Raw genomic sequence first — 12,223 nt, forward strand, 5'->3', positions numbered from 1 at the left:
CTAATAGATATAGTAGTTACTCAGGCTAAAGATCTGTCATTAGAATGACCTATAAATTAACAATGTCATTATAAAGTAAGAAATTTCAAGAACTAGAAGAGGTTGTACAGGCCCCAATTCAGTGCTTTTAATATGCTGTCATTAGCATAACTGCTGCCGAACTGTATGGGCCAATTCTGGACTTACATATGAGTATTAATTAAACCACTATTCTTAAAATCATATAGGTACAATCTGCTTTCAGAAAAAGACCCTCTTTCTAGTACATCGAGTAGATAATGATATGTTTCACTGAACACAGAATGTCATTTCACGCCTTAAGGCTTTTTTACATGTTGTTCCTTCTTTCTACAACATACTGCACTAAATCAGCCTGAAACATTCTAATTCACCCTTCACAACCCAACTCAAATATCACCATCAGAAAGTCTTCCATGCCCAATCTACTCACAGCTAGGTAAAGTTAATCCCCTTCCTGAACTACACCTTGAATGATGTAAATTATGTAAATAATTAGTTTGCATTTCTATCTATTCTAATGATTTGTATTTCTCTCTATTCTACTGAATTGAGAACTCCCCAAAGGCAAGGGTTGAATTTTAGTTATCTTTGCATCCCCAGTACCTACTGGCTGGCATACAGGAGGCAGGCTGAACTGAAGTGAAAAACAGTATGTGTGTGTGCAAGCACGTAAATTAAGGGATAATGATTAAAGACCGTCTTCATTTGGAAACTACAGGATTCCATTAAATCATACTTTAAAATTACCAGAATAGTTAATTTTTATACAGCTTGATGCAAAACGCCAGTACATCTGTCTGTATGGAACCATGGACATGGATTGAGCTAGATTTAACCAATCAGAATGATGGAAACAGTAAAGCTAAATTATTCTGGTAACCTAAATATTACTGTTCATCTAGAAATAATGTAGTACTAATACTCTATTTAATAAAAGAATATGACTTTATCCTTAGTAATCATAATGAACTGGCAAATCAACTGTGTTGGCAATTTTGAATCTGGTATAATACAGGTTAAAGAAAGGAAGTTTCAAGGGGTCACTATAGTAGCCTAATGATAAAATACACTTTTACAAGTGCATATTTCCAAAAAGATGACAAATATTCAAATGGATGACAGATAAAATTGATTAAGAGAACTCTGATGTTAGATTCAAAAGAAAACATTTAAAAATGTAACTAAGAATTAACAAGGGACAAACTCTGGCCTAGTCTGCAGTTTGTTTTCACTAAATTTCATTAACAGTATACCAGTAAGTGTCAAACCAAAAGTTCTACATTGGCTGATATAAGCAACAAATATTTAATTTACATCTGCCTTTAAGACGTTAACACTTTATATATAGTTCTTCATTGTTGGTTATTATTGTTCTTGTTAGCAATTTTTACCTTTTCCTGCTACTAAATTAGCTATTTAAAATTTAAGGATAATGATCTAAACTCCCAAAGATTAGAAAACCAAGACCCAATAATATTTTTTAAACTACAGTAAATTCATGCTTTTCACTTGACCACAACATAATGCTAGGTTTATAAAAAGATCAAGTGCCAAGTCTTGAACAAGATCTTGACTATATCAAAGCCAAGATTCTGCAAACGTAAGGAACTTGAGACAAAGAGTAAAAAGGAGACAGAATAGCAGGAAAATATACAACAGCAAGTTTGAAACAGATGCAAATAAACTAAAATACAGCTCTAATGTAAGTTGCCTCATCTGAAAGAATAATCTTCAAGTCAGCAATCTGCTCAACATCCCCAAGCTGATTAAAATTCATGCTAAACATGCATTTAAAACAGCACTGTTAAATTGTTGAGAAGGGTCAAGAAAACTACTACTCGGTAACATTGTCCCCTAAAAACCAAACAATATGGTCCTGATATTGACATTACTACTCTTTGCTGGCCTGCACACAGTACCCAAACTGTAACGGAACATTAATAGGAATGTAATAAAAGTAGAAAAATATCAGAGACCAAAAATTATCCCATCAAATGGAGATAAGCTATAAATTAATGTGCTCATATGAACTGTCCTGGTTTAAAGAAAAAAATATATAAATTATTCATAATAGAATGAATTGTATAATATCACATAAACTAAACTGAAGTTGATGGGAAAATGTAATGTCTCTCTGTGGATTTATTTTAAGAGATTTATTTGTTTTAAAAATCAGAAAAGGTCTTAAATTTTAAGTATTTAAAAATCTGTTCAAATGTTTTAATCTCAGATGAAAATGCGGGGGCGGGGGAGCGGGTCACATGATTTATAACCTAAAAGCTCTCTCTTCACCCTTTCCTAACAATTTTCTAATGATGAGTTAAAATAGCAAGATTCACACTGAAACACCAATTTAATATCATTGTTCCCAATTTGACAACCAGACAAGCTAAAGCAACACTGACAGCCAAAAAAGCAAAAGCTTTTCAACATGCACAGGGGTCAATGACACTTACCTGCCACTCTTAGACCATATTATAATAGGTCATGCAACATAAAACAAACAGAAGGCAAATTACTTAAAGGTCTGTGAACCCATTATTTTTCTTTTTAGAGTTAGAAAAAAAATGAATTCCTGAAATAAATACATATAATGAATTTAACTTTTCAAATTAATTATCTGCAAAGATTAAATAATTAAGGTTCACACTTACCTTTTAATATTATGCCCAAATTACTGAGCTCTGAATGGCCTTCATGAACAGATTTTGTATTCAAAGTATTTCAATAGGTACACAGAGTAACTGAAACCAAGTCAATTTTTCTCAACTGCAATAAAATTTTCCCCAAATATTGCTTCTAGTTAACAAAGCTTGAAGTAGCATTTGTCCTTTCCACCAAAATTTTTCATAAAAATGTTTTCAGAGAATCTCAAATATTTTCATTAGAGATCTCAAATTATAAAATAATGTCCAACTAAGAGATATGAGTCTCTTACAAAAGTTCAAAAACATTTTATCACAATTTAATCTATAAAATATGACTTCCAGTTCTAGAAGGCACCAGAAATTTTACTCAAACAATTCATAGCTCAGTCATGCAAAGCAAAAGTTAAAAAGATGGCAAAGTGGAAACATTCATTTAGTGCAAGACAAACGCAGTCTACTGCAGGCAAAGAAAAATAGATATAAAATCATCTTCTCACTTTCAAAATCAAGGAAAAAATTTGGCCCCTGCTCAAGGTCTGTGCATGTCAAAACTTTAAGAAGATTCCCCATGTTAAGGTACCTGTCAAGACAAGAATGAGAAAAGAGAAAATATCCCTTTATAAAAAAGAACATCTGAAATTTACTTAAAAAACCAAAAAAAACAAAAAACAGTAACAGGGAAAATGTTCATTAGGCCATGAATTCGTCCTTCAGGTTACCCAGACTGTGCTCTGGAAGACAGCAAACCGGGTTCTCAAGGTGCTGATATGTAGGACCTAGAGGTGAAATGTAGTTTTCCTGTACACAATGGCACAACTGTTGCTCTAATTCTTCTTAAAATTCTCCCAAGTTTCATTAATGGCCTTATAATGAAAAATTCTTTAAGTATTCCAATAGTGCTAGTATTCTGAAAAAGAAATTTCTGATCAAGAATTATTCACATGTAATCTTGTTTAATATTGCACGGAAACAACAATTTATTTCAAAGCCAAATATTAAGAGTTTTGGCCACAGCTCACCTTTGCATTTCACCTTAAAATAGCAGAATATTAAACTACTTCCTGTATGCCGTTAAATAAAGCATGTATTTCTAAGCAAATTTGGATTCTCAATAATTTGTGGAGGTTACTTAAAGTACTGATTCTGGATATGCAGCACAACTCTGATTTGTCATAAAAATTATCATAAGATTATAAGCAAACAGATTGTTGGGCATAGTCACTAAGGCATACTATTAGAATGTTCATCATAAGGCTACTTGCTTCATGGACTAATGAAAGGACAGCACTGGCTACAGACTCAACATGATTTCAGCAAATGAAAAACTAAATTATACATATGATGGTGATGCTTGCCTACGATTAAGAAAAAAGTCATGCAAACTTTGTTTGATCCCCATACTTTATTAACAGATAGTCTGGCTGGCCTTCACTGTGGTGTGAGTATAATTAATCTTTCACCTTTACCATTACGCACCAGCCGTGAAGGGCTAAGAGACTTACTTTCAAAGTCCAAGAAAAAATGTGCTGCATTGTGGTCTATGTCCCTGGTTAGCACCTTAATGAGATTACCCATGCCAGCAAACCTAAAAATAAAAATGGCAACATCATTTAGTTCCAGTAAAAAAGTTTTTAAGCAGAGGCCTGGGATTCGGCAAAGGCTGGCTTGCTCATAATTACCAACAGGTGCAGGTTTTATATGCTTCTGGCGTTGAAAATTTGGAACAACAAAAGCACATTTGGCTCTGAGTTTACAGCTCTTGTCCCTCTTTTCCACATATCAAAAAAGTTACATAAGGCAAAACTGGCAAAAAGATTAGATTTTTACATATAACTTGCAATATTTACATTTGATTAATATCTATGCTATAAAATGTTTGAGGCATATATTCTTTAAAATGTTTGAGGCATATATTCTCAACTGAAATTAACATCAAAAATAGATTTCTCAACTAAGTAAATATTGAGACCATTATTCTTAAATAATAGGGATATTGTCCTTCTTGCAGAATCAAATCCTATTGGGAATACATGGAAAACAGTACTCAAACCACACTTAAAGACTGAAGGGAGATATCAATTAATGACCCATTTTTTAAATTTTACCACACATAAACCAGTATTTCTTACATTTTCTATACTCCTAAGAATAATCAAACTTTTTGTTATTTAACCCACAGATTGATTATTCAACAATATCAACTATATACAAAGTATGTAACTTAGAAGTTAACACAGCAAACAAACACAAAGGGAGCCAGCAATTATTACAACTTCATAAATTTGCAGAGGAAAAATAATGCGATGGTATAAATCTTGCCCAAGAATTTGCCATGACTCAGTGAGGATGAAGGTGGAAGGAGGGGGTCAGGAACGTCCAGGAAACCAGATTCAAACCTTGTAGTTGCAGTAACTATAGGAAAGGCAGACTATGGTGTCACAGGCATCCCATACCCTCCCCTCCCCCAATCTCCATACTTTTTCTCCAAATATGGAACTACTGGTAAATGTAAATGAAACAAAATACAAAAGTAACAATATTTTTATCAATGAAAAAGAACACCTTATTGCTCACCCCTATTACAAGAAATCTGAAAAGAGCACTCTGGCCAGCTGTGCTGTGCCCCCTTCCTCCACCTACTCTCTGGACAATGGCGTATGTTCCTCACTTGAAGCTTCGCAAAGAGGAAATAACAGTATATGTATAACAGTTATTTGCTTTGGAGATCAAAATCTGATGGACTGACACATACTTCTTAGAAATGTTAAAAGCAAACTAATTTATTCACAAATATGGTTAATACGAAGGATCCCCTCTTTTAAAATGATGCCCCCTATGGGAGAAGTAGGGATCTATGTTATTTTTGATATTAAAATCCCTATCACACAGAATTCACAGGAAAGATTCTGTCCAATGTATGACACAGATGGACTACGTGAGATTAAAACTAAAAGGGAAATATTTCATCTTAATTATCTCTTACACTGTAAAGTTTAATAATACCAAACTTTTATATATATAAGGAAAATATAACCATTTTTCCAAAATCATCACATCCAAATAATTACCTTAAATTGTTACTAAATCTATTCAATAAATTATTTTAGGAACATTTGGAAAAAAATATTTCACAGCTTCAATTTTCAAAAGCTTTCAAATATATACGGAGTATCTGTTTCCAAACATACATAAATTCTCTCACTAACAAGAACCAAGAGCAATATACAAAGAATTACCTAGTGGTATCAAAACTTCAACCACAGATGGAAAATCAGTATGAGAGAGGACTGTAATTGTCTTTAAGAGGAAAAGGCAGCACACCATTTGGTGTTAAAAGAGTTTAGACTATGGAATCAAACCAAAATTCCAACTCTAGCTACATAGCTGTTTGTCCTTGAGGATGGTAGTCAACCTCTCTGGGACTCATTTTCTTCCTCAGTAAAACACACATTTCATTGTAACCATCTTAAATAAAGGGTTATTATGAGAGTTCAATGAGATTAAACACTGACTTATTATTAGCACAGTGTATGGCACACAGAAAGCATTCAATAAAAATGCTGCCTGTTGTTATAACCCCAAAATCACAAAATAACTTTAAAAAAATAATAATGGCTCTACTTCTTTTAACACAAACCACAGTCTTCAATCTGTCAATGAATTTCAATGTTACAAATCAGAGTAAATCACAAAACCTACTTTTAGCTCACTTTTGTCAAGAATATTGCTAAAATGCTGTCCTAAAATTAGTCCTATGAGACCTTCATCAGGTACAGGAGAGAGGGAGAAGGGACAGATTTAAGTTTCCTTACCTTTGTACTTGTACGCACACAGTTGATCCTCGGGGAAAATACTGAAACTATCGAAGTCTGTCTGCTCCGTTTTTCTACATCTACTTCTGCAAATTCCTTCCATTATTTAGTCCTTCTTTCGAGGCACCCCAGCCTAATGTGACCCCAACACCCCTCACCCTGCATCATACTTGGTCCTGACATACTCACTCTTCACAAGTACTCAAAGATTCGGAATTTTTTAATCTCTTCATCCCAAACAGTGACTCTTAGCTAGAAAATGGCCCAGTTTATCTAGTACAGGTTTCTCAACCTCAGCTCTATTAACATTTGGGACTGGGTAATTCTTTTGTTGAGAGGGGTCCGTCTCACACTGTTAAGGTCTTCAGCAGCATCCTGGGCCTCTACACACTAGATGCCGTAGTAACCCACCACACAAGTTGTGACAACCAGAAATGATTCTGGACGGTGGCAAATGTCTCCTAGGGGGCAAACCCTACAGCACACAGGAAAGATGCTGTGCAGGCAACCCACATCATGTGTGTCTCCGAACAAAAACTCACGGAATTTTTCGAAGGTCTGAAAACAGTTCATTATAATATTCTCAGTTGTCATATCTTTTTATAGGAAAAAACAAAAAAATTAAAACCATATCCCTGCTGTCTTGCATAGTTTAACTCTTCAGTCAAAAACAAAACCAAACCAAAAAACCTCTCCATCCCCTCAGTGTGACTGATTTCAATGAATATGACATAATGGCTACTTGGCAGTTCTGCAAGGTACCAGACTGCCTGGGTTCAAACCCCCCAGCTCTGCCACTTTCAAGCTCTGGGACTTTAGTCAAGTGTCCTAACTTCTCCATTCCTCCGTTTTCTCATCTACAAAATGTGTATAATAATAATATCCACTGCAGAGGGTTCATAAAATCATTAAACGGGTTAATACAAGCAAAACATTTAGCATCATGCCTGGCAAAGTGTTTGCTGCTCTCGCTCTGGCTGTTTTTAGAGTGACCTGACTGACCCACAGGATCTGTCCCCGGTGGCAGAACCTGTGGATGTGAGGCTTTGGAGCGTGTGGCAGCTGTATTTCCTGCCCTAGAGGAAGCCAGTCTGTCACAAAAGAATGAAGCCAACATGCAGTGGAGAGCCACAGAAAGCGTTCACAAGTCCTTAATTTCTGATTCTATTTGTTCCCAAGTTTCAGCTGCCATTTACCTCAGCTGAGTTTAGATTTTCCTCTGGTTTTAACATATCCTGGTTTCTTTCAATTTCCCTTTTACCTTTTTAGTTGAGTTGGGCTTCTGTCATTTGCATCTAAAAGAGTTCTGACTAATATGATTTCTAAATTTCAGATGAATAAATAAATCTGATCCAAAGGATATAAAAGATTTTTCAGAGTATATAAAACTTGGTCCAAAATACTGATATACTTTAGAGGCACTATTTCAAGGTAAATAATAAAAATTACAACTTAGGATAATAAACTGTCATCCGATCTGAATTTAGGAGGGAAAAACTAAAGAATTTTCTTTCGATGTACTTTTTATTGTAATCCTTGGATTACAATAAACTAAATATAAATATTTACTAAATAAGCTAAGAAGAAATTTGATACACAGAAGTCAGATATAGTGTACTTCGAGTGTTTGCAATATTTTCCACGTATTTTTGTGACTACGAGCTCTCACGTTATGTGTTTGTTTCGAAGTTGGAGGCTTATCTGGAAAGGAACATGCTCTTCCTGGCCGGTAGTCTGTGGAATGTATTTCTGAGCTCACGAAAAGCATTTAATAAATACATTAGACCATTTTCCCATAAAACATTTGAAAAGAAGTTTCCTTAACTAGAATAATAGAAGCCACTAGAAACACAACTACATGGTACCATTAATATGTTACTTCATCTCTCTTTCTAGAAAATTCCTAAGAGATGCTGTTACTTCATCTACTCTTTTGGGCTCAGGGGGGTTTTATAATACTGTCTCCTATGCCTGGAATGCCACTTCCAAGGGTTCTCCCACGGCTGGCTTCTGTTCACCCTTCAGGCCTCACCTCAAATGCCCCTCTTCAGAGAGGTTTTGTCTGCCAACCTCACCAACAGTAGTTGCGCCTAACGCAATCTAAGTGACTATGTTTGTTTAGTGTCAGTTTTCTTCACAGCCTATTTATAAATTTAATAAATACTTCTTGGTGGGGGAAGAAGGAAGAAAACCTCATAAACATACTGACAAGATTCACTATAAACCACGGTTTCTTAAACTCGGCACTATTAGCATGCGAACCATATAATTCCTTGTCGCGGGGCTGTCCCGTACATTGTGGGATGCTTGGCAGCGTCCCAGGCCGCTACCCCTTAGACACCTGGTATCACCCCACACCCGGCTGTGACCACCAACAATGTCTCGAGATATCGCCAGATACTCCCTAGGGGCCAAAACTGCCCCCAGTTAAGAACCACTGCTTTCAACGTGTGACCACAGACATGAAGCTCACTCTCAGGTTAGCCTAGCAACCCTACTCCTACCTGCAGTCACTCTTCTTCCCCCTCCACCAGCTGACCATTCCCCAAGGCTTTTTAAAAAAATCTCCTCAAACCTCAATCTATCTTCCATCCTCACATGAAGAAATGACCTCCCTAGATCTTTTACCCGCAAAAACCAAGAAAAGGAAACACCTACTATCCTTTCTACCCCCCTTTCTTCATCAGTAACCACTCACTTTACCTCTGCACCTGTTCCTGATAGACAACCTTTCCTCAGGGCACCCGTTCTCCTATTCTCTATATGAAAAGCAAAGCTTCACGTCCTGTCTCCGACCACATCGTCCTGCCCGTCCTCTTTATAGCAACCTGTCAAATGAGCTGTCTGTAGTTATGTCTTCCTACTTTTCCTCTTCTCATTGTCTCAACTCATTCCAATCTGGCTTTTACACCCACCACTACAATGAAGCTGGTCCCTGTCAAGCTCACGGAAACCTTCATCTGGCGAAATCCAAAGGTCAATTCTCACACCTCAACTCACTGGACCTCTTAATAGCCTTTGACCCAATTTATCATTTGCTCCTTCCCGACACACTTTCTTCATTTGACATTTAGGACACCACATTCTCCTGAGCTTCCTTCCTGCTTTATGGCTATTCTTTTTCTGGATCCTTTCCTTTGGCATACATGCAGTTATTTCTCCCACCTTAATGCAAAACAAAAACCTATCTTCATTCTATTTCCCTCCCCAGCTCCCACCCTATTCCCTGCTTCTCTGTGCAGCAAATTCCTTAAGAAGAGTTGCCTACACTCATTGTCTTTTATTTCTCTCCTTCTACCCTCTGTTAAGCCCACTCCAACCTGGCTTTTTGCCCAATCCTATACCACCAAAACTGGTCTGGCAAGGTCATCAAATAACATCCATTGCTAATTCCAATGGTCAATTCTCAAGTCCATATCTTATTTCACCTGTCAGGAGCATATGACACTCTCTCCTCAATATACTTTTATCATTAGCTTAAAGGATACCCTCCCTCACTTCCTTCACTGCTATACCAGTCCGGTTTGTACCACCATTACCTCTTGCTCAGATTACTTCCAAAGCCTCCTAACTGCTTCTACCTTTGCCTCCTACTACAATCTCTTTTTATAAGAGGCAAAGCAATCTTTAAAAATACAAATGGACCACATCCTTTCTGTGCTCAAAAACATGCAATGGCTTACTCCTACATTCAGAATAAAATCCAAACTCCTCACCAGGTCGTACAAAACCCTACATGATCTGTCCCCAACTCACTCTGGCCTCATCTCCCCACTCTCCACAACAGCCTGTTGCAGTTTCTCTAACACAGCAAGATTTCTCTCTCCTTGGAGCCTCTGTACCTGCCTTTCCCTGGCCTGGGATGCTTTGTCCACAGACCTTTAAATGACAAGCTACTGCACTTCATGTGGTCGTTGCTTTAATTAGACCACCTCAGAGAGCACCTCCTTCACCAATCCATCCATAATACCTCTTCCTCTCTCTCCTCTCTATCCCCTTCCCAAATTGATGGTTAGCACCATCTAACACACATTCATTCCTTTGATTATCTGTTTAGTCCGTCTTCTACTGCAAGGTGAACTTTTAAGGAGACAGGAGCTTTGTTTTGTACGCTACTCTATCCCCAGCACCCAGAGTAACGCCTACAATGTTGTAGGTAGTAACAAATATGTGTTGAATAATTCCATGATCAAAAATACACATAGAAAACAAAAACTTGTCTGTAAAATTACAGGAGTATTTCAAGGAGAGACGAAAGACCAAAATACTGACAACTGAAAACTCTAAGTTGAAAAAAGAAAAAAAATGGTCTGAGAATTTAGGAAGAGCTCACTGCCTTCTCAGTCAAATAAATGAAGACAGTCCTTCCCTCCCCCCATCCTCCCATAAAAACCACTAATTTTATGTACAAAAATTTAAAATTTTTGAAATGTTAAATATTAGGGAAATAAACTGACAGACACTATGAATATCAAGAAAATTACAGTTTGCCAAGATAACTTAGGAAGAACATAGTATCCTCCCACAGCCATAAATATGGCTCCAAAATACAAATAAGAATCGAGACGAGCCTGTATCAGAATTCTGATCTTTGTAAAACCGAACAGCACTCATAACATTAAAATTTAAACCCACATTTTGAAGCTTATTCTATTTAATCTCCTTTAGACCATACATCCTCCAAAAAAGTCCTATTTGGGAATTCTTCTGATAAAAAATTAAAAGCAGAGTGTCAATTCTATTCCCTCAAAATTTTACAAGGAGGACAAACTCCAAAATCAAGCCAATATCCATTACCATCTTCAACTCAGATAAATGCATAAAGAATGCAGAGAAATGTGGTGTTAAGAAAATAAGGAGATACTGAAAACATACTTTGTTCTAATAAAACCACCAAACAATAGATTTCATAAGAATGCCTTAATACAATCCCATTTCTTCCAATTTACAGGGACTAAAAATGTGTGAATGTGGGCTTCCCTGGTGGCACAGTGGTTGAGAGTCCACCTGCCGATGCAGGGGACACGGGTTCGTGCCCCGGTCCAGGAAGATACCACATGCCGCGGAGCAGCTGGGCCCGTGAGCCATGGCCGCTGAGCCTGCGCGTCCGGAGCCTGTGCTCCGCAACGGGAGAGGCCACAGCAGTGAGAGGCCCGCGTACCGCAAAAAAAAAAAAAAAAAAGTGTGAATGTGAAAAAACTTGTCAAAATGATCACTAGAAACTACCATTTTTAGTGTTAAAAACAAATAATTTCTTATATTTACCCAAGCTCTGAATCCTAGGCAAAAAGGTCTTCTAGAAAACATACTACCAGACAATGTTCCTTAACTATATGCTGTCATATATAAAATATTACTTAATATTAAATATGCTATTTCTCAATCTTACAGATATTCAGACCTGTAGAAGCAACTGAAAATCTTTAAAATTGACAAGATGGTGAGTTACTCTGGAATGCAACTATGCTTCTGCTTTACTTGTCAACCAAGAAATTTCTGGTTCTCATGTAACATGTACCGTGACTCTGAAGCAATATTAACAGAATGGAAAATCAGTAATGAAAAATATGATACAATGTTCACTGACAATGGTACACACATGATGAAGGCCAGGAATCACAAGTTCACACTCTTCGGTTGTGTATTCAAAAACTATAACACAAAGTAACATCACAAAATGTAATATTTTGCACAAGCAAAAAATAAAGAATCGCTTTAATAATTGTCCTTCCAAAGACAAAC

General features: G+C 36.6%; 1 protein-coding gene across 15 annotated transcripts in view; it reads right to left on the bottom strand.

Annotated features, from left to right (window-relative positions):
- Positions 1–12,223, bottom strand: part of CYRIB (CYFIP related Rac1 interactor B) — a 153,466-nt gene that overhangs the window by 27,442 nt on the left and 113,801 nt on the right. For 6 of the 15 annotated variants that reach the window (XM_027132453.1, XM_027132455.1, XM_027132452.1 and 3 more), the window contains one exon: positions 3,167–3,249. The exons of 4 other annotated variants lie outside the window; for them this stretch is intronic. In XM_027132453.1, coding sequence (XP_026988254.1) covers positions 3,167–3,239 — 73 coding nt within the window. In that variant the 5' untranslated portion in view covers positions 3,240–3,249. Of the gene's footprint in view, positions 1–3,166; positions 3,250–4,171; positions 4,255–12,223 lie in introns of all 15 variants that reach the window. 5 more of the 15 variants (XM_027132463.1, XM_027132461.1, XM_027132462.1 and 2 more) reach the window with 2 other exon arrangements.

The sequence above is a fragment of the Aethalodelphis obliquidens genome, unplaced genomic scaffold (genome assembly GCF_003676395.1).
Source record: "Aethalodelphis obliquidens isolate GAN/ISIS:26980383/991018 unplaced genomic scaffold, ASM367639v1 scaffold41, whole genome shotgun sequence".
Classification (NCBI taxonomy): Eukaryota; Metazoa; Chordata; class Mammalia; order Artiodactyla; family Delphinidae; genus Aethalodelphis; species Aethalodelphis obliquidens.